Source organism: Hoplias malabaricus, chromosome 3 (genome assembly GCF_029633855.1).
Source record: "Hoplias malabaricus isolate fHopMal1 chromosome 3, fHopMal1.hap1, whole genome shotgun sequence".
NCBI classification, from domain to species: Eukaryota; Metazoa; Chordata; class Actinopteri; order Characiformes; family Erythrinidae; genus Hoplias; species Hoplias malabaricus.
In genome coordinates, this window is record NC_089802.1 from 60,609,721 (window position 1) to 60,633,447 (window position 23,727).

At 40.8% G+C, this 23,727-nt stretch overlaps 1 protein-coding gene across 1 annotated transcript in view; it reads right to left on the bottom strand.

Annotated features, from left to right (window-relative positions):
* sned1 (sushi, nidogen and EGF-like domains 1) overlaps positions 1-23,727 on the bottom strand; it is a 50,699-nt gene that overhangs the window by 13,823 nt on the left and 13,149 nt on the right. Inside the window, exons 2-17 of the mRNA XM_066665429.1 lie at positions 20,336-20,623; positions 19,688-19,828; positions 17,320-17,482; positions 16,814-16,939; positions 16,220-16,333; positions 13,848-13,961; positions 12,261-12,374; positions 11,484-11,534; positions 10,233-10,340; positions 8,207-8,299; positions 6,273-6,404; positions 5,839-5,958; positions 5,582-5,698; positions 3,153-3,290; positions 1,768-1,941; positions 55-168 (exon numbers count right to left, since the gene is read on the bottom strand). Of these exons, the coding sequence (XP_066521526.1) occupies positions 55-168; positions 1,768-1,941; positions 3,153-3,290; positions 5,582-5,698; positions 5,839-5,958; positions 6,273-6,404; positions 8,207-8,299; positions 10,233-10,340; positions 11,484-11,534; positions 12,261-12,374; positions 13,848-13,961; positions 16,220-16,333; positions 16,814-16,939; positions 17,320-17,482; positions 19,688-19,828; positions 20,336-20,623 (2,107 nt within the window). The remainder of the gene's footprint in view (positions 1-54; positions 169-1,767; positions 1,942-3,152; positions 3,291-5,581; positions 5,699-5,838; positions 5,959-6,272; positions 6,405-8,206; positions 8,300-10,232; positions 10,341-11,483; positions 11,535-12,260; positions 12,375-13,847; positions 13,962-16,219; positions 16,334-16,813; positions 16,940-17,319; positions 17,483-19,687; positions 19,829-20,335; positions 20,624-23,727) is intronic.

The window sequence follows — 23,727 nt, forward strand, 5'->3', positions numbered from 1 at the left end:
AATGATAATGGAACAGTTTGTGACAGATGGCAAAAACTGACTGAATGTAGTTACCTGTCTGGCAGTGCTGGCCAGTAAATCCAGAGGCACACTCACACAGAAAGGATGCCACTCTGTCTCGACACGTGCCTCCATTCATACACGGATGAGACAAGCATTCGTTTATTTCTGTGAAGGGAGAAATATTAAAAAGTGTTTAAAACATGTCAATGATCTAGGTCTCAGCAGGAGGGTCTTCACAATGGGACGATAACATTTTACAGATCTGAAACTGGGCCCAAAATAACTTAAACTTCCAAGAAATAATATGTCTGTGTGATCACACACAGACATATTTTTAGTGATTTATAGCAGTGTTCACAAATAGCAATTTTTTTCAGGCGGCATGGTGGCGCAGCAGGGAGTGTCACAGTCACACAGCTTCAGGGACCTGGATTTTGTGGGTTCGAGTCCCGCGCTGGGTGACTGTCTGTGAGGAGTTGGTGTGTTCTCCCTGTGTCTGCGTGGGTTTCCTCCCACGGTCCAAAAATACATGTTGGTAGGGGGATTGGCAACTCAAAAGTGTCTGTAGGTGTCTGTGCTGCCCTGTGAAGGACTGGCGGCCCCCTCTAGGGTGTATTCCTGCCCTGCGCCCAATGATTCCAGGTAGGCTCTGGACCCACCTGAACTGGATAAGCGGTTACAGATTATGAATGAGTTAATTTTTTTTCAGATTTCTACGTTTTAGACATTTAATCAGCGGTCTAAGACTTTTTATAGTGTATTACAGCTTCACTAGTGTTGTTAGAGGTTTTACACCTTAAATATAAACATCAGTACCCAGTTTACCACCACAATGAGAAAATGATCCAGGAAAGTGTGAACATGAGTCAATAGGTACAACAGAGGTCTGCTTGGCTGATGCTGATAATGTTCGTAGGTGTCTTTTTTAAGAAACCCATTCCAGGAAAACCAGGTCCATTATAAACACACATCTCAAGGCGAACAGAAAATTGATACTGAAGGAATTTTTCATGAAAACACAGATTACAGTAAATCAGGCATTAGGTGACAAGTTCTGACCTATTCTCGTGGCAACAAGAAAACTGTATCTCAGCAAATCAAAGTGTCCATTTGGCTGCAGCGTCCTCACACTGGCTCCCAGCATGTAGCATAAAATACAATGCTTTTTATTTTTGCTGTGGTGGGGATGATGTACTATCCACATTCGTTCCTGAGGTGATGTTGCCAGAGCGGCTCCATGGTTTATGACCTGTGGAGAAACCGCAGACTGGTGGTGTGTGTTTGGGAGCACTAAACTGTACATCATGCCCCCCAAGGCCCCAATATGGACTTCATGTTTGAGCAGCAATATAGCATCACAGCTAAGAATCTGGTGTTTACATTTTGTTTTGGAATTTGATTTCAAATCACCACTGAATAAAACAAAACACTTATTTTAAAATTTGACAGCCCTTAAAGGAGAAGGCTTTTTTTGTTGCTTCTGATGTAGTTTAATATAAAGAAACTTTATTTCAAGTAATGCTGGAGCATTCCTATTGGTCTCTTTTTGGTCTCATACAGTACAAAAATATCTCATATGTTCAAATAACATCAAAAAATAATGTTTTATCTATTTCCTGCATTCATTAGCCTTGTTTCTTAAATTGTTCTTCACAGTATCCCACCGCCAGTGGCCAAATTCTCAATTCAAGAGTCATTTGGAAAGGCTTGCTTTGGTAGGGCAAACCCTACAAACTCCAAGATTGAAAATAAGGTTCCACACACCTTCACAGACAGGGGGCTGACTCCAGGAGCCCTGGCTGCTGCAGATGCTCTGGGTTGCCCGGGGAAGAGGGCTGTATCCTGGGTGACATGCATACAAAGCTATGGAGCCTGGGCCACTTGAGGAGAACTGCACCTCTGCATGTTTCACCTTAGCTGGAGGACCACAGTCTTTTCCTATAGAAAAGAGCCATTACAGCCATAAAGACATATTCAGGGTCAGTTTCTTGGATAGAAATTAAGCCTAGCTTCTAACCGAGTGCATGACCACTGGAAATCATGACCAAAATTCATACTACAGATATGTACTACAAATATACACCAACTAATTCCAAAAAACTGAGCAGCTATTTTGTGTTTTTATATATTTATCAGCAGCAGAACATGACCTGAAAGTTATGGCTTTTCTCTGAAATGTAAAGAATCAGCAGATCTCATCTTACACCGTCCACACAGCCAGTGAGTGTTCACGGGTCTGCTCAAGTCCATAAATAGAAAAAAGCTGTAAAAGCATCCACATCGTGAAATGCTTTATATTCAGGTGAAATAGTGCTGACATTTCATTCAGCAGGATAGGAACCAGCAGCAATTCAACCTCATCTAGTAAAAAGCTAGAGAACCAGCAACAGTGTGGAACCCTCACAGTGTCAAGACATACAACCATCATTCAGAACAAGTATCAGATTCACAGAACACTTCATCTGACTCTCTCTCTGGGGAGGAGAGCCACAGCCAAGCTCTCGAAGAGGAACTGGCATTCATTACTTCTTCCTGGCATCACCTGAATGAAGAGGAATGTTTCACATTCTCTTGCTTAACATCCCTATTGACTGCGCTCTAATGGAAGGACTTTAGCTGCACTGTATGAAAAAAAATCCCAGTTCAACTCAGAAACACTGACTCAACTTAAGCTTCTCTCTAAAGATACTTTAGATATAACTCCACCCACAATAACCTCCTGAAACAGACTCCATCACTTACATAAACACAATCAGACACATACTAATACTGTACTAACCATATTGTTTTATTTTGTTTCTGTCATTTTCTACTTAAATTCAGTTGTTGCAGGTTTTGTGGGATTTTAAAAAATGATCCTACTTCTTCCTGCATTACGTCTGTACATCTTCCAGTGCATTATGGGGCTGTTCATTTTTACAGGAGCATAAATGATATGGTAAAAGGTCAAGAATAAATGTTTGCTCAATCATATAACTCTTTAAAATATGGAAAGAGTAGATGATATTAAACATTTTAAATTGCTGTAAAGTTACAGCAATTGTTTACAACTGTTGGATGTGAAATGGGACATATTATACTGATTACATTACACTGATTATTATTCACTTTTTAGGCTGTTTCTAACATAAGGCGAGAGATTAGTTTACCATCTGGGTTGTCTCCTCTGTTCATCTCACAATGTCTTCCCGTGAAGGATGCAGAGCACTCACACTTGTATTTGCCAAGGTAGTGAAAGCACGTTCCTCCATTAATGCATGGGCTTGAGGCACAGGGGTCTGGCTTCCCTACACACACACACACACACACACACAAATTCAAATCAATGAGAACATGTTGACACATGTAAATAAATAGGTTACTCAGCAAACATTTATTTTTTAATTAGCATAACACCCCTAGCATTTCCCAGCATAACTAACTGCAGCATCTGTATTGTACTACAGACAAATATTAGGACAATTAGAAATATTAAGACAACCCTCTTACTCAAAACTCATTTATAATAAAAGTCATTGGGTAGTTGGTTAATTACATGAATAAATAAAGGAGTCTATACACTACATGGCCAAAAGTACAAGGACAATGTTTCTTCAAAGATGAAAGGAATTATTGAGGAATTTTGTTTTCACTTTGCTGCAACAACCTCTGCTCTCCAGTAAAGCTTTTAGAATGAATCTTAGAACCATTCTGTAGATAGGTTTAAATCCAAAATGTTTGCAAATGTTATGCAATAAAGAAATATTGTCAGAAATAAATGTGAAATGAGTCATTTCCACTCACTGCACTTGTGAATGTCATAGGCTCTCATGATCATGGTTGGCATTGAGAAAGAGATTTTTTTTTCCCTTGCAGGTTATGCAAGGAGAGTTGGGGGGGAATCTATTAAAAGCCTGCGGTTGCACAGTCTGGGGGTCCGGAGAGCAACCTGCCGCATGTGCAGTAGGTAGAATCCAGCTATTGTCATTGTTTATTCGTAAAACACTTTTTGCTATATTTTTTGGACATTTCCATTGAGGTTTTTAGGCACATTTTTATAATTCCCAATAACACCGTGATTATGTGATCAGGAAATGATGCTGAATTATTAGTTCTGGATCACAAACACCACTGACAGCTCATTGTGAAGGATACTGAATGTAGATCCTCCACTCCAGATTCCACTGTGTTATTGTCCAGTGTTGCAGGTCTACACTCTAGTGTATTACTGGATCTTAGCATGGTGACCATGAACCCCTCCAGAGCATCCCATATCAGTTACTGCTAGTTAAAGAGATTACATAATATACAAATATATACAAAAACATACAGTTACTAATTATAGGGGTCTAAAGCCTTCCCAGATATTTGGAGGTTGTTACTGCAGCAAAGATGGACAAAGAAACCTACTTAATATTCAGATGGAATGCCAAAAGAGAAGGAGCTCAAAATATTTTTATCATATATTGCCATGGGTCAAATAAAAATTTGTTTGAAAAATGCTTAAATATCCCTCTCATCTATAGGAAACTGAAGTTCATGTTTGGAAGTGTTACCTTTGTATTGCAAAATCTTTCAAAACCATTTGATTGAAAGGCTGAGACAAGTGTTGCTGCAGGTTACAATATACTCCAGGTTTTTATACTGTTACAGTTCTATTCTTCTGAAGAGTTATGGGCCACTGGAGATGTGGGGAACAGAGTGCATTATTATTTGTGTATGTTTATGGGTTTGTGTGAGTGCTCTCAGTAATTATTTGTGCTTGTGTGTGCGTGTGTGTGTGTGTGTGTGTGTGTGTGTGTGTGTGTGTGTGTGTGTACTTTGTGTGAATCTGGAGTTGAACATGTGTGAGAAGCCATTAATCATTACAGTAGCTCGAAGAAAGAAGCACACACCCCTTTTTACAGGCTTATGTGCCAGGCTTATTCATTTATTTTATATGAGAAGAATCCAAGCTTTGAACAATCACCAGCACACTGGACCACGACGCCAAGCAGTTGCACAACTCTAATATAGGACAATGTTGCGATAATGAGATTCCAGAAAAGAAAAGACGCTTGGCTTTCAGAAGCTGCTTTTCTCTGAAGATTTATCACATTGTGAGTGTGGAAGTGCAGTTCTCCAAACACGAACAAAAGCAGATTACACACTTCTTCCAGTTGACCACTGTACGTCTAGAGCTGCTCTGCTGAGAGGACTGGGTATGGGAGTGTATGAACATTTGAAAAAAGTGCCGCAAACACACAGCCTTTTGTGTGTGAGCCTTTAATCGCAATATTTTAAACTCAAATTTCTATAATACTGAGTGTCAAAAGCAGTAGTCCAGTAAAAGGATAATTTGCACAATTTGCCACTACCCCATATGAAGTCATTTAGGAGCTACAGTGCTACTGTACCGGATATGTAATGGAAGCTTATATGTGACTTAGTGACACCATATGACATATTGTAATAATTACACTTGAGATAAGTCATAAAATCTCACAGCAGTTGGAGGCAAGTGTGTGATGACTGGTTGACACTGCAGGATCCTCTGTGATGTACTCCTTTAATTTTTCATAAAAATAGTTATATGGGTCAGTCACCCCTCAACACTTACCAACTTCACAATGTTTCCCTGTAAACCTGTAAGGACACACACAGCGGTAACTGCCAGCTTCTTCTTTGCAGGAGCCACCATTTCGGCAGGGGCTAGAGGCACATATACTTAATCTGACTGGGGACAAAAAAATGGAGAGACAAAATCAAGGCTGCATGTATCAGTAAGCATGTCAAAAGGGGCCAAATGCCAGTGCCTTGCATAAGTAAAAGAAACAACAAGGAGGCAAATACACACACACTCCTGGCTGCTATTACCTATTTCACAGTGCGTCCCTGTGTAGCCATGTTTGCACTCGCAGGTGTAGGCTCCATCCCATTCATAGCAATAGCCTCCATTCTGACAGGGTGAGGAATCGCAGGCTGATCGGGGCTGTACTGGAAAACACATGCACCAACTTGACCACGTTCAATCACTCCAATGATGCTGGGAACTTTTATCTGCATTTGTGATTCAATCATTTGAATGGGCATGAGAACATAGACCATTTGACCCCCAATTGTAAGTCTGAAGCACGACCTGCGTGTCAATTCCCTAGACAAAAAAAATCATAGTTTAAATTTCACTACCTGGAGCAATGGTCTGGAGTGTTCTCTGTCACCTTGATAGACTGCTGTGTGACGTGTATTTTTGTTGTTGAAATGGTGTTCGATATGTGCCATGTATGCAGGCCTCTCAGTGAAGCTCTTACCATAAGGGTACGCGTCCTTGTGGTCGAAGTCAACACCTGTTTGGCATGTGCAAAGGTATGTGCCCCCATATTCTAGGCAAGGCCCCCCGTCTGGACACGGCCTGCTGTTACTGCATGGCGTCTGGGTTACTTCTAGAAAAATAGGGCGGAGAGAGGGTTAAAAATAGCAATGGTATGTAAGAAGCACAAATGTAAGTTAAAGCATAAATACTGGATGAATTTGAATTGTGAAGTAGTGGTGGAGCTACCCTTCTACACAAGCTTGTGGGCACCTGCTGATTCAACTTTTCTCATGAAATCAAAAATACTAATAGATACTTCTCCAAACCTTCTGCTGCAGTATTTGCAGTCAAGTTTTAGTGGAATTTAACTACAAGAGCATTAGTAATGTTACATATTGGTGGTGGATTATGCATTTTACATCACATATTTCACTTCAGCCAATTCCAAATATACACTCTATCGACAAAAGTACACATCCAAATCTTTGAATTCAAGTGTTTAATTCTGTCCCATTACTGCAGGTGTATAAAATCAAGCTCCTAGCCTTGCAGTCTGACTTTACAAACATTTGTGAGAATAGGTTGTTCTAAAGAGCTTACTTAATTGGAGTGACATACTGTAATAAATGTCACCATTGCAACAACAACAAAAAAAAAATCTAGGGTAATACCTTTTGCTGTTTCTGACCTCACACATGCGCTTCTGGAAAAATGGTAAAAAAATTAATACTTTTTTATTTCTAATACTTTTGTCAATATAGTATATGATACACCTCAATTTTATAGAGGTTTCTATAAGGAACTGCTGAATGATGTTGAGCCAGAGCATTAAAGATCATCACAAAGACTGTAGAAAGACTATAAAAAGAGAGTTAATACCACAAAATTGAAACTTAAATGCCTTCACAGACTCAACAAGAGTCATACATGACAATAATTTGTCATTACGTAAAGGAATGGAAATTGGAAGATTTATTTGGCAGTCACGCTACACAGGAAGAACACTACTAAACACTGTGTAGCTTACTAAACAACAAGATGGACAAGGCTGGGTTTGGCAAAGAATATTACCTGCCATCTTGTTGCCTCAGACAATTGTATGCTTCCATCTTTATGGGAACATTTTACGGAGGGCCCTTTTCAGTTCCAACATGGCTGTACCCCAGTGCACAAAGTAAGGTCCATATAGGCACGGCTGGGTGAGTTGTGTGTGGATGGGCTCACACAGGACCCCTACCTTTACCCCACCAAACTCCTTAGGGATTAACTTGAAGGGAGATTGTGAGCCAGGCACTTTCCAAAGTCATAAATACTCTTCTATGTGAATGGGTGAATATTCCCACGGACAAACTCCAAAATCTTGTATAAAAGTCTTCCCAGAACATTGGAAGCTGTTAAAACTGAAAAGGGGGGACCAACTCCATAATAATGCATATGGATTTAGAATATGTGCCATAAAAGCTCCTGTGTGATGATTATTTGTCCCAATACTTTTGTCCATATAGTATTTTTAATGGTCTGTCTTCACACCAAAGAATAGAGCTCAACTGCCCCACAGCCCAATGTTTTATACACTTCTATCTGACACTTGGCTTTGAGAATGGTAACTTAAATCTCCATCAGAGTGTTCAATTGTGCAAGTACAGCTTGTAAAATTTTCATAGAAAAGTATGAGATGTTATTACCAGACTGAACTCAAACTCAAAGCCATTTGTTTTTCCTAAAATTTTTAACACTGCAAAACCATGTGGTACCTAAGTTGTCTTGCCCAAATTTGCTGACTGAAGATAGGATTTGTATTGACTGTCCGCCTAAAAAAAAATCTCATAGTCTATCAATCTAAATTCAGAAAATAAGATTCCTGACTTAAAAACAATTGGTCAAGCTGCACTGAAAAACAGGAATTTGCTTTTGGTTACAGTGAAAGCATACCAAACTGACAGTAGAGTCCAGTGAAGCCTGTTGGACACTCACAGGTGCCATTCACATCAACGCAAGCACCTCCATTCTGGCACGGACACTCCTCTGTGTGTGAGATTGAGAGAGAGAGAGAGAGAGAGAGACTTGTGAGCTGTGTAGGCTCTTGTAGCTGGCCTGAAGGAGGTCAGCGCAGTTTTTACGGTGCAGGAGAAGTAAACATTCTAACTATCCTAAAACATGTTGTGCTCTTTCCGCATTAGTCAAAGTGGCACCAAGTGTAAATACAGAGGAAGCACATGTGTGGGAATGAAAGTTTGTCTCTCTGTGTGTGTGTATTGTAGCTAAATGCAGTGGGGAGGATTTTTTTTTTTACATTCCAAACGTCTCTCCTGGGTCACTCTTTTCCAGGTCTTTTCCCACACAGTTCATGCATTGCTGGATGATTGTAAGGCAGTTTTCTTCATGTCTCTTCCGTACAAAACTGTGCAGGGTTCTGTTTTTATTTTTCCTCTCCCTCTTGGTAATTGCAGAACTGGATCAAAGAAGTGGCTGTATCACTGCTAAATTGCTTCCTTTTGGAGTCCGGGAGGCTTGCGTGAGGGTATTATTTTTCTGATAATATGGACCATGTTTTTTGATCAGAATGTATGGCCCTGGAGGCAATTAATAGATTTTTAATTCAGTGAAGCCGTTTTCATGGGCCTTCGTGAGGCCTTTGGCTTTGATCTTGGTGGACGATTAGACTCCTGTGTTCTGCCTGCAGGCCACTCGCTACCTCCTCTCCCTCGCAGGACTGCGCGCCTTTTTCCACTGTGCCTTCCAAGTTTGCCGGGCAGGAAGGTATTTGGGAGATTTAAGAGACTCTATATAAATGCTGATAGTTATTTCAGCTCAAGGGTGAGGAGTAGCGTGAATTTGCAATGGCTCACATACTATTAAAGTGCTCTTAGATAGACAGAGGTAGTATTGACTAAAAGCATGCATAATACAAAACAACAGAAATCCAAAGTGCAGCAAAGACTGTGTTTATCAAAATGATTCCAAAAAAATGTAAAAGCATACTGTCTGTATCATATGGCGCTCTGCTGTCTTTCCTGATGGATTGCTAATCTCTTCTCAAGACACAGTTCCACTAAAGAATCAAGGCTAATGATCTGCTAATGGCACCTCCTTATGCAGTTCTGCCAACCTGCTAAACATGAATAAGTGTGTGAGTCAGTTAAAGGAACACTAATTTACAGCTTCAGAATCATTTTGATGCTTCGCTGTTCTCTAACAGGGAGAAGAGAGCCCTCTGTCATTGCTACTCTGGGCTTTGCACTGCTGAAACTGCACTATGTAATGCTTCGGGGTGGGTTTAGCACAGGAGTTATGAAGCTAACACTTTCAACAAAAACTAGAAATCAATAGCAACATAAAGGGTCCTGACTGATTTTTACACTGTGCTTTATATTTAAATGTACAGAAATGCTTCCAACACCACAAATACTTTAAAATATTAATTTACCCACTTACCATTTAACTTTTGGGTACTCCACTGCCCCATTAACTCTAAAACCTACCCATGTCAAAGACTGACCTTATGCTCCCCTTCAATGAGAAAATAATTTTAAACACAAACTACTTGAATACGCCTAAATACCACTAAAGTGTCCAATCTCCCAGCATCTGTGCCTGTGTCTTCACAGCTTAGTCTCTGGGAAGTGAATTCCCAACATTGGTGCCATCTCGTAAAAAAGACAGGCCCTTTCAAGTCTAGACAGAAGCCCTACCTCTTGTTGGTAAACTAGTAAAAGGTGCCATAAAGCAATTATTTTGCAACATCAAGCGTCCATGGCTGCGAGGGATGTGTAGTAAACTGGGCGAGGCCATGTCGGTTTGGATAATTACGCTCATCTATCATGGCTGCATGGTCTTCCCAGGCAGGGCTCCAAATTCCTGTGGCATATCACCGTCTGCCACACTCTCCTTCTCTCCATTGCATACCTGCCGCCTGAGGAGAACACAGTGTGGAAGAAGCTCTTACTGCCAGCTGTACCTTCACATTTCTCGCCGTAATAGCCCGGGTCACAGGTGCACTCATAGCTTCCAGGGCCAATGTTCCTGCAGTTCTGCCGGCTCTCACAGCCTTCTCCCTCACAGGACACTGGACAGGTTGAGAAGACAAAGCTAAGAATCAATTATAAGGAGTAAAGCTGTCCTGATAGAACAGTTAATCACAGAATCACAATTCCATTTCTAACAGTTTCATATTTATTTCTCTTCTATGTCATCCATACATGACAATTTCCATAATGATTCAAGGATTTTGTAGCCAGTTCAGGAAATATAATTTCACAAGACTACAATTGATACAAATTGTCAGAGAATTGAAGCATTTCTTATGTTTGTATCTCTTAAGATAGTTAATAGCTTTCTTGAAATATTTTTTTATACACAGAATGGGAGAATAGGTGTGCTTAGTTCTGCTTACCGTCAAGTGTTTCAGAAAGATATATAATTGGAGACATATTTAGACACTAGGCAGCAACTGAAGCTGACAAGATTAGATAAAGTGTACAGCCTGAAACTGACATCTATCTAATACAGACGGCATAATGAATGAGTGTAGCTATCTAGCCAATACATTTAGCAAAAAATCATGCCTTGTTGAGTGTTTAAGAATTTTCAAGGGTTAAGTTAGAAACCCCAGACACCAGTTAACATAATATCATTTCCACAGTGCTTTATGGTTGTTATTTGCTTTCATTTATTGTTAGCCCTTTTAACTACGTAATATTAGTAATATTCTTTTCCACCTGCAAGACTTCCACCATGGCATGATGCTACCAAAATCAATGGAAAGCCAATTCCAATATCATGATTAATAGTGGCTGGCACAGTGGCACAGCAAGGCATGTCACAGTCACACAGCTCCAAGGACCAGGAGGTTGTGGGTTCAAGTCACACTCTGGGTGACTGTCTGTGAGGAGTTTGGTGTGTTCCCTCTGGTTTCTTCCCATTTCGGTAGGTGGATTGGTGACTCAAAAGTGTCCATGTGAGTGAATGAGAGAGTGTGTGTTGCCCTGTGAAGGACTGGCGCCCCCTCCAGGGTGCCCCCTACGCCCAATGATTCCTAGTAGGCTCCGGACCCACCTCGACCCTGAACCGGATACGCGGTTATAGACAATAAATAAATTAAATTAAACTGTGATAGAGACCTAATGATGAGAATCACACAGTGAGTTTATTAGTTCTTAGAAAATACTCTGTGAATCTTAAACAGGTTTTATGAAAGTGCAAGATTTACCTGTTCCATTTGCTCCATCAGTAGTAGAAGCATTGTTCACAATCACAAACTCTGTTTGAAAAGAAGAAGAGAGTTCTGACTGTAACCCAAATTTGCACGTTTTTCATTTTTTTCCACAAATATCATGTGATGTAAATTTTTCCTCATTCTACGGCACCATGAGCTAATGCAGCCATAAATCTGCTTCAAACCTAAAATGCTTCTTAGTAATAACACAATCAAAGAAGGCGCAGGGTAAATTTATGAAGCTTTAACCGCAGCTCTCAGTTTCACTTGGGGAACTGTCTCCCTTGCTTTTGGAAACTCCTCCTGAAAAGGCTGGTTAGGCCACTTTGACCTCAGTCAAACCGAAAGGCTGACCGCACCAAAAACCAAACGCCTGAGAACCAGAAGCTACTCCAGTAGCTTTTTAGAAAATCCAGAGGTCAGTCAGTCAGACATGCAACCTGAAGCCACAGTCATCCCATTTTTGCTTTTATTCCTTATTCCGAATTTCATTGTGTGTGTGTGTGTGTGTGTGTGTGTGTGTGTGTGTGTGTCTGTGTGTGTGTCTGTCCTACTTGGAAAATGTTATAATACAGGACGTCTGCTTAAAAAAAAATCTAAGAAAGTAGCTTGGTTGACTGTATAAACACCTTTCATCATGAAAGATTTTTCCTACTGCAAAGGGAAATAAAAAAGAGTGGGTGGATAATGCTTAGTGACTGACGTTCCGAAAGCAGGAAAAGAGCAATCTTAGAAGTGAGCTCCTGACAGGATGTTTTAAAGGAAGCTCACCTGTCTCGCAGTGGTTTCCAGTGAAGTTAGCAGTGCAGGTGCAGGTGTAGTTATTCACCCGATCCTCACACACTCCTCCATTCAGACACGGCATGGACTCACACTCATTAATGTCTACATCCACAAACACAGAAACACAAGGATCATTCATAAACCCAGGGACTTTCAGGGAGTTTATCATTGGAACAGCTCTGTAGTGACTACACTGATGTCTTAAGACTGGAGGATGTATTAGAGTTCAAGCAGGTGTTCAGTTACATCCACCAGGTGTTTAGTATTAAGCGTAATCCAGTCTCATGTAAAAACAAGGGTTCATGATATGTGCAGGGCCAATCATTTAGTTCCCAAAATATTTCCCCACTGGCCCCACTGGTCCAATTTGTTCAGCAGGGCCGTCATGTTCACATCATGAGAAAAATGATATATTTACAGACTTCACATCAAATAAAGGATCTATAGCAACTTAGAGGAAGTTCCAGCAGCTTTTGCATTATGTGGAGTTATAGTTTGCGAGGTTTGACCATGGAATTGAATAAACAGCCTCTACTGGCACCTTTAACCCTTGTTGATCATGTTGCCTTGATCAAACCTTGTGAGTGGTTCAAGGTGAGAAGCGCCAAAAAGAAGTCGTGCTGAGTACTGCCGCCAATTCCAGTGCTTAATCTTCAGGGGTTTTTTATTTTATGAGGACAGACAAAGTAATAACAGAGATATTATAATTGAAATGTGATTTAAAAGAAAATATATCAGGCTTCCACGTGAGTAAAAGTGCACAAAATCACATGGAACAGGTGCTGCATTTATTTTCATTTCTTTGTCATTTACCAACACTTTACTACAAGCTGAATACAGTATATGAGGCACAGGCACGGTGGCGCAGCAGGTAGTGTCGCAGTCACACAGCTCCAGGCACCTGGAGGTTGTGGGTTCAAGTCCTGCTCCAGGTGACTGTGAGATGTTCTCCCTGTGTCTGTGTGGGTTTCCTCCCACAGTTCAAAAACACACGTTGGTAGGTGGATTGGTGACTCAAAAGCATAGGTGTGAGTGTCTGTGTGTCACCCTGTGAAGGACTGGCACCCCCTCTAGGGTGTGTTCCTACCTTGCGCCCAGTGATTCCAGATAGGCTCTGGACCCTGAACTGGATAATGGGTTATAATAGATAATGAATGAATATCAACTTTTTTTTTCTGCAAAGATCTACATTTTGTGATATGGACCCTTATCAACTATCTGATGCGTGCACTGACTTGCATCGTGTTGACCGACAGGAAGGAGGAGGACCACTCTACAAACCTAGCGAGCAAGGCCAGTTGTGCTCTTTTGTGCTCCAGGCTGCAAATACCTGAATCTAACCGGTGATCTCCTCATGAAGGCCATCATTTTGTGAGCTTGACCAAAATGCCCACATCACATGCATATAACTGGACTGTCAGCCATCTCAGGAGCACTCATCTCTCTCATGCTGTCACTTGTCTCTCATATGCTGTCACCAGTCTCACACATATTTGCGTCACTCACACATGCCGACCTGTCTCGCCCACACTCACCTTTCTCCTACACGCTGTCTCCTGTCTCTCACACACTCACCTGTCTCACACACAGGCCCAGTGTATCCTGTTTGGCATTCACAGGTGAAGCTGCCAACTCCTTCAATGCACCGTGCTCCGTTGAGGCATGGATTCTCTTGGCACTCGTCAATGTCTGCAGGCAACACATGCACACACATACACACACACGGGATATTTACTCAGCTGATTAATATATCCGCCACGCCGTTCCCCTCACTCTGAAAGTATGTGCTTCTGGCTGTGAAAGGTATTAGAGGTTTGATACATCTCTGCAGGCTGGACTGTGGGAACAAGAGAGAGAGTGCAGCCAGCACAGCGCCAGGGGAGGGGGACAGAGAGAGAGAGAGTCTTGTGAACTGTGCAGGTCACAGCATGGTAAATAGCTTATGAAGCTGAAACCTCACAACCTCCTTTCACTTCTGAACATCTCTGTATTTATTTGATGGGCTGAAAAAAGAATCCAATTTATCTGATCTCATTATAGCATCTGATATCATTATAGCCTTTCATTTTTTTTATTACTTTATATAATACTTAATAAAGTATTTATATATTTTATTAATATTTAGAATGATCATTTAATTACTAAAGTACAAGTTACACTGTAGAAATTAGTTATCACTAGTTACAAAAGAACATATTAAAACACATTTATTCAAGTAACATAGTTATAAATGTGAAAGGGGAATGTGGTGCATGTTGCTAAAAACATACGGAATGCTAGTGGTTTCAGTTAAACAAAGACAGTGTCACTCAAAAGCTATTTTTTGGGGAGAATGTTTGGCCTAAAATCATGAACAAGTAAATGAGTATGTTAGTAAACGAGTGAGTTAAAGGGCATGTTTTAAAGAGTGTAGCAGTGGCAGAAGAGGTTGTTCACTGAAACATTTCCCTAAAAATATTTGGTTATACATTTGCTGCCTTCTCTTTTGTCACTTTGTCTACTGTTGGCACATGAGCATGCAACTTCAAACCACATCTTAACTTTACAAGATTTTAAAGAGAAAAACTTGAATAACTAAAATTCAAAAACCTTAAAAGTTCAGAATTTTTGTTCAAAAGAGCTGAATGAAAGAAAAAAATCATCAGGAGTACTCATAGTGTCCTGGGTTGAGTTGGAAAGGAGGACTAGATTAGCTTACCACAAAAAACCCTATTTTCTTCTCTGAAATGAAGGATATTAATGGGGAGGTTGTTCAACCTTTGCGGTAGCAACAGCATCTACTCTTTTGGAAAGGCCTAATGTTTGATTGCATTCAGCCAGGAGTGCATTAATGAGGTCAGGTTTGATGATTGATGGATGATTAGATCTGGATCTTAAAGTCCAATCCAACCCATTCATTCATTCATTGATTGTCTGTCGCGGTTGATCTGAAGCCTACCCAGAATCACTGGGTGCAAGGCAGGAACACACCCTGGAGGGGGCACCGGTCCTTCACAGGGCGGCACACACTCTCACCAATGGACACTTTTGCATCGCCAATCCACCTGTGTTTTTGGACCGTGGGAGGAAACCGGAGCACCCAGAGGAAACCCATGCCCATGCAACTCCTCACAGACAGTCACCCAGAGCGAGACTTGAACCCACACCCTCCAGGTCCCTGGCGCTACCTGCTGCACCACTTCCAATACCAGCTGGTTGATTATACAAAATGAAACAATGTACATAGAAACACTGATCTGTGATTCAAACTCAAATTCATGTTGACTGTTTTGGAGGTCCCTCTATGCTAAGTATCATCAAATGAAAGACCTTCATTATGATTTGGACCAAGCGACCAAGTGAGGACCGTGTGGCCTGCTCCAAAATAAGGAAAGCTGATACAGAAAATGGAAACTCTTATTGATAAATTGACAGAGCAGTTAATGTCCATTCTTCCTCCAGCCAGGCTTAAAGCAGTTTGTGTTGCATGTTCAAAAAATGTGGGATTAATCAAAACAGCAATGTGAGGCACAACTATGATACAAAGCAAAATCTTGAGGTTTGGACCTTTGCTGGGAGAAAATTTCAGCAACTAGACTTCACTGAATCTAAACTGAATTCCTCTGTTTTAATTGTTGTCATACCAGGAAGCTCTTATCCCTCCCTTATCATCCCTCATTGCTCAATAACAGATTTCACACACAGAGAGCCAGCAGTGTATCAGTAATAACAGTACATCTGATAATACAGCAAAAAATATTACTTTAAGTATTTATATATTGCATTGACAGCCTATCTATCAGTGGAATGACCACTAAAGGGGCTACGTATAAAATGCTACTTTGCAAACTCAAAATATATAAAATACTGTCTTTTTTTTTTAACAGGTGTCCTATGAAGCTTGTCCAACCTGGCAATTGTTGTTACAAATAACAGATTGTGTGCGGAGCAGGGATAGGACACCTTACCTGTTTCACAGAGGGCTCCAGTAAAGCCCAGTGGACACAGGCAGATGAAGCTGTTGATCTTGTCCACACATGTACCTCTGTTCTGACAGGGATATGAGGAGCATTCATCAACATCTACAGAAAGAGAGAGAGAGAGAGAGAGAGAGAGAGAGAGAGAGAGAGAGAGAGAGAGAGATCAGGCCTTCACGTGTGACATGTGACTCCTATTATACGTGCACACAGGAATGAAAACATAAGGGAATCCTCAAGTGGAGGGGACGGCGGAAAGGTAATGATTTGACCGCAGCAAAATGTTGGATGGGTCCTTTGGTATGTGTATTACAAGCAGATGTGACCAGAGAGATGTCCGTTCTCTCTCTCTCTCTCTCTCTCTCTCTCTCTCTCTCTTTTCCTCTCTCTTTTCCTCTCTCTCTGGCTGTCCCCCTGGCTGGTCGGGTGGAATCTTGCTTTTACAAGCTGACTTCCTCTTTCCTGGCGTGGACAATGGAGGATGAATTCAAACTCTATTAGTGTGTGTGTGTGTGTGTGTGTGTGTGTGTGTGTGTGAGAGAGAGAGAGAGAGAGACTGTGTGAGGGGTGTCCTCACTCTCATACCTATCTGGCACCTGCGGCCAGTGAAGCCAGCCAAGCAAGAGCAAGTGAAGGAAGGGTTTCCAGTGATGCAGTCATCAATGCAGCGTCCACCATTCAGACAGGGCCTCAGGTTTGGGCAGACGGAGGCTGAGAGGAAAAGCAGAATGAGGAGTTTTGTAGAGGATTATTTCTTGCTCTGCCTGTCAAATATTTGGGGACTCCTAGCTAATCCTATAAATCTAAGAAACACATTTTCTTTGGTGGTTCACTAGCTTAACGTTTCAGATATCACAATTTTACATTCAGTACACACCCTTAATTAAGGTATTAAACTGTCACGGAGATAATCTGTGTCTTTAGTTAGGGGACATAATTGTGTTAAATTCCAAGACATGCAGCAAACACTCCCACTTTAAAGCATTCAAAGCTACACTGTACATTCAGTGTATTCTACCAACTTATTGACACCTTCTGTTTCTAAACGATAAAATAAACTATAATTAACCCCACCCCAAATTCTTACTTACCTGTATCATTGCAGCTGCCCACCTGAACCTGAGCATCATCAATGCGGAAGACCCAGCGGCCTGGAAAGCCTACATTTGTTGTAGCCTCCACCTCCACTATATCATCAGTGCGAGACCCTGGGATGTTGAAATAGCGCCTCCCGTCTCCAGCATTAAAACCTGCCTAGGAAGAGAGGGTAGAGGTGGGACAGTTCTCTTAGAATTGAGACCTTATAAATTGTGTTTGTTTGTTTTATTTTGGCCCTGTGAAGGACTGGCACCCCCTCCAGGGTGTGTTCCCGCCTTGCGCCCAATTATTCCTGGTAGGCTCTGGACCCACCGCGACCCTGAACTGGATAAGCGGTTACAGATAATGAATGAATGAATGAATGAATGAATGAATGAATGAATATTTTGTTTGTTTTGTTATTGTTATTCCATCTTAAACTTCCAAATACATTTTACTGTTTACTATCCACTAATGTCTATCTATAAAATAGTGGGTTAAATTTTAAGGCTCCTTATCTTCCCAGATTATTCTGTCACAGCATGAGGGGTGTATAATTTTCACCATCTCATGTATAAACACCATTTCCAGTAAAGGAAAAGTATGGGAAACAATATGCAATAAAACCTAAAATGTTTACACTATTAATTAATTTGAACTTTTATTTAAAGATGCAGTCCGTAAGAGTTGGGTTTTCATTTTTTCATATTTTTCATATCAGTCGTATTCCTGAGTGATGAGCGGATTAAATATAATAATAAAAGATGCTGGTGCGACCAACCCTGCAAATCTGATACACTATATTAATTCGGAAATGTGAGGATCATATAGGTTTTTGCTGGAGTTTTTCTGGCCACCCTTTACTTATCTACGTCATATGTACAGCCAAAAAAGGTCCAACATCTTTTTGCTGTTATGAGAGCAAGCGAGTCATTACTAACATGATTACAAACGTTAGTGTGAACGGAGATTTCAGAATGGCAAACTCAGTTTCCATCTGCTCATTTTCCCATTGTCAAACCAAACAAACACAGAATGAGGACTGAAGAAAGGTTTTCAAGCCAAAAGACTGATGTGCTCTCTTGTGTCGACCAGAGAAGGATGGGTTCCCCTTTATGAGTCTTGGTTCCTCTCCATGTTTCTTCCCCATGCACTGAGGGAGCTTTTCCTTGCTACTGTCGCACTTGGCTTGCTCAAAGGATGCTTGGACATGGATTTGTGTAAAGCTGCTTTCTGACCATTTTTTAAGAAGTGCTATAGAAATAAAATGTGTGATTAATTGCTAAAAACAAGATTAACTTTGACTTGGCTTTGAAAGTTGGCGAGAGCAGAAAGGATTCAAATGTGTGGCTGAGTTGACTTTTTTCTTGCTGAACAGGTAAAGTATTTTATTTTTTTGACCATATACTAAAGCCAGACTATAATTTCTGCTGATTTTGTTACCTGTAATGCAATGTATCTGGGTTACTTTATATTTCCTGAAAATTAACTCACAGTTCAGCAATGGTTTCTTTGATTTCCAGTCATACATTTTAAAGAAGTTCAATTTTATATATTCAACATCCTGTACTGTGGGGTAAATCAACATAATCTGAAAGTGTGTGGTGATGTATTTTTAGTGGATCTTGTAGCTGGGATGACTGAAAGCTGATTAAGGACAATATAAATGAGGCGATTTTTATGCTTGTGTGTGTGGTCTCCCATGTTTTGAACATCAGATAGGATTTAATAAATCCTGCAGTGTGTGCCAGGCATAAGATCACTAATAAAGTTTTCATTTCTTGCATCAAGTGGCTTACGAAAATGTTGGGAATCTGGAATAAGCTCTTAATGGCTGTTTGTCTGAGAAATGTAATTCCTTATGAAATGTTAATCCTAAGAGGGCATCCGCTTCCTGGAAGGGATTTGTTTAAAATGTTGTTGTAGTTAGTCATCAGGCACAACGGAGCTCTTAATTACATATAACTCCATGAATTACAGACTATTGTGGAGCATTATGTTTGATGTCAATGTCAGCTGGATGTATATGCACATGTGAATGTCATTTCGAAGCTGCAAAATGCTGCAATATCTTTGGAATATCAATGGAAGAGATAATACTTGGAAACTATGGGAACTAAAAACAGTGAATTATGGACCAATTTACTTATGAATTTGGAATTATGGAATAATGAACTTCAGGATCACAAACTATGGACAAATGAAGTTAAGGATTTGGAACTTTGGATCTTGGATACCCTCAAGTTATTATTTAGATTAAATACATTAAATATTCAATCATTTGCCAAAGCAGTCATGAATTTAATGAAAAACTACCCAAATAAATAAAGATAGAATAAAGAAGTTGTCAGTAATGGTGTGTGGGTTGAATTGGGACACTACCTGTGCAGCTATTCCCCCCAGGCCAGCAATATCTCCTCCACTGCTGGCGTGCATTCCTGTGGTCCAGGTGATATTGTGGTATTGGAAGATGGTGAAAGAAAGCTCACTGTTGGTGATCAGGACTACTTGGAATGTGTTCACCTTAAAAGGAAGAAATGCAACATATTAGAGCAAAGGCGTAGATTTGCTCTTGACATTGATGGGGACCTATGAATCTCCCCCCTCCACAATTGCCATTTTCTTTTTCTTTTTTTTCTTTTTTTACTCCATATGCTATTCCATGTGCTTTTAAATGATTCAAAGTAAAATGTTACAATTTAATTCCATATTTATATAATGTTAAATTAATGTTAAACTAATGACTGACAAAGAAATTGGCAGTTTGTTGGGTAGTTAACTTCCGAACCATGTTATTCCTAGCTACAGATGATTTTCTGGTGTTAGCCCTGTAAAATCCATGCAATATTTAGTGTTTTTTATTTCCAACACACCTGAGTCAACTCATCAGCTCATTACCATGCCTTTGAAGAGGTTTTAAAGAGGCTGGGCAAAAAAAAAATGCTGAGTGCAGGATTATTCCAGACCAAGGTCTTATAACATGGTACTTTTCCAACATTTGGAGCACTTTACTATATTGTAGTTACTTACTGGAGTGATTGAGCTGCCACCAAAAAATGTGACACAATCCCAAGTGGCAATGAGGACCCACGTGGCCAGGAAAGTTGGGAATTCTGGAAAATAGTGATTGATGTCTTCTGTAGCTCTCTTCAGCATGGCGGGGTCTTTGCTCTCTCTGTAAAACACCTTTCCCGCCTGTCGGTTGTCTACATCAGCCCAGAAGGGAGCAACCACCCTTCGGTCACCAGCGATGGGGAAGGCCACTGGGGTGAACTGAGACACTTCCCTCAGAAAGGACACAAGGCCATTGTTGTTGACCTGAATAAACCAAGTACAAAAAAGAATAACATGGTCAGGAAAGTCTGTACACACAGCTTTAAACAGCTTTTTGTTCTGGTTATGGGTTTCCATCTCTTCACCAACTCCAACACCAAGTGCAATTTTTATGCTTTGACATGTTCGGACACATATTTCTGAGGTTGCAGAAATACAGAATTTGATATATTTGAATGAGTTGGGGGTGGCATGGTGGCGCAGCAGGTAGTGTCGCAGTCACAGCTCCTGGGACCCGGAGGGTGTGGGTTCAAGTCCTGCTCTGGGTGACTGTCTGTGAGGAGTTTGGTGTGTTCTCTCTGTGTCTGTGTGTGTGGTAGGGTTTGAAACCACATTACCAAGTCTGTTAGCAAGAACAATGTAGTCTGAAATAAGTGTGATGATTTAGGCATTTACATTTACTGTATTTGAAATAAACATATTCAGAGTATACATCATCTGTAACTGGTATAGTTGTGGTGTGTTTTGCTGGCATGGCATTTAAACTCCCGTCTGGTTTTATACATGTATTTTATGCAGGGTGCATGATTCAAAACATCTTCTCTTTGCTAAATGTAATGGTTGTTCAAGATGGGGAGTTACCTATTGGTGTTTTTCCACTGCGTGGGATTAACTCGACTCTGCTCGGTTTGCTTTTAGCTTGTTGCTTTTCCACTAACGCAGCTCCCCCTGCGAAATGGAGCTGGTGATGTCACAAAACCCCATCTCTAATTGTAACCACAGGCTTTGAAATCCTCAACAAAGTTAGGCACCATTTACTCCTTGTGTATTTACTTGTTTTTGTTTTTTGGACTGAACATGGCTCCGTGCCCCAGTTCTCACAGATCAGTTTTCCTTGTTGCATGTTTGGCTTTCCTGGAGATTTTTGTCAGCCAACAGCCCAGGGAGCATTTAAACCTCTTCAAAACACCTTGAGATAATGTTTTGAGCTGCCATTGTGAGTTGGATAAAAATAAATTAAAAGCTGCCATACCTTCAGTGAGATTTTACAAGCGACGAATTTGTGCTGGAGCTCTGCATACAGGCTAAACACAGTCTCAGAATAACTGTCACTATTGTAGTAGCTTTTACTGTCACTGCTAGCACTTTTTCAGCAATGAGAACCCAGAACAGTTGCAAACCTATTTTGGAACCATTCGGCATGTTTCCACTCAAATAAATTGGTTCTACTTAGCTGGAACCAAGGGAGAAAGGGTTCATCATGAACCATAAAGATGTCCATGGACATGTCAAGTTGAAGAACCTCCAGAAAGAGCTCAGAGCCTCAAAGTGTTATCGCTCGTTTACACAGTGTTAAATATATCATTAATAGGAAATAAAACATGGAAGTGCTCTTTTTTTGTGTGTTTCCTGGGCTGTGTTTAGTGCGACATGAGGTGTGTTGGCTACTTTTCTTTACTGTTCACAGTCTCAGCAGGACGGTTCAGAACTATATCTATGAATCTGGTGCTGGAGTTGAATTCATTCACAGCGACACTGGAACAGAACTCCATAATGCCCCCCACTGATGACGTATCTTTGGTTCACATATAAACTAATGGAAATGCGGCCAGTTCATTGGAGGGCACAGAGTTTCCAAGAATCAGGAATGTGGAAATGCACTATGAGGTGGTACAGTACTTTTACTTAGGAAATATAAATATACTATATTCTATATTAATTGTAGATTTTTAAGTTCCATTAACTTCATACCTCTCAGTTCCAGGATCATTTAATTTTGTATTTCTGTTGAAAGAATTTTATAAATATTACATATACTCACCTTTGCTTCTGGAGAACAGAATGTAATGTACCTTTAGGAAACTAGACTCAATACACACTGGTGTACCTTTTGGCAGTACATTAACACTGTCTGTAACCTTAGTAAACAATAATGTACCTGTACAGTACCTTTTTTTCTGACAGTGTGTGGGATAAGTGGAAAAATTGCATCAATTTGAATAATCACCGCACTAGGGCTTCAAAGGCATACTTAGTCATTACCTGTGGGTACAGTTTGACACAAACATTTCTGAAGGCTTTGATTGCTGTGAGTCTCTAAGGGCCAGACGTATGGAACATGCTGACTAAGGGGATGTAGGGTGAGGTGTCCAGCAGTGTGTTGACACACTGCAGCCAGTGACAGTGTTGCAGGATCAAAGCCAGGTGGTGTCTCTTGTGGCCGAAGTATCCGCTTCCCACCAGGGAACAGACAGTTCCCTTGTTCCACCAGACGTCCATGTGTACAGCTGAAAAAACTAGAGCACTCCTATCTCTCTCTCTCTCTCTCTCTCTCTCTCTCTCTCTCTCTCTCATACACACACATACACAAACACACCCTGACACCTGGCCTGGCTGCTGTCCACAGCCAGAGCAGGAAGTGGTTTTAAGGGCTGAGACGAGGCCCTTTTAAGGGTCTATACAGTTCTACAGCTCACCGTTCTTTGGCCCTCACTGACCCATGGCTCTGTTGACCAAACGTCCACAGCAATAGCCGTTCTTGGCCGAGGGGAAAGGAAGCACTCACACCTGCAGAATGCCACAGGATCAAGACATATAGAGGTCAGAGGAAACTGGACTGGGCACTCATTGACAAGAGTCATACTGTCAAATGTCTGAAGTGATTACACTGTCTCTGTTTAATGTGATACCATAGCTAAGGACCATATTCTCCTTAATGGATGTTCAATTCTGGTCCTCAGGGCCAGAGTTGAGGTGAGATGGTTACCCTGCTTAAACTGACCATTGAGTTTGTGTTTGGGATGAAGACCTTCCAAAAAATAAAAATAAAAATAATAATAATTCAGCCCTGTCATAATGGAAGAGACTAAATTGATCTAATGCCAATCATCACTCTAGCTCTGTGGGAACTCACTCTATTTAGTTGTTATTCAGTGCACTTATCAACATGCATCAACTCATCACATATCAACATGATGCATTCTTACAGAGTGCGTATCAGTGCTTTATTATCAGCTCCTTATTAGTGCTTTATTGGCTGGATTTCCAGTGCTGCCATGATGTGTCCATCTGTGGCAGGTTGCAGCTGACCAAAGTGAAACCCCAGGTGGTCAGTTATAGCTGCAAAAAGGGAAGAACATGTGGAATAA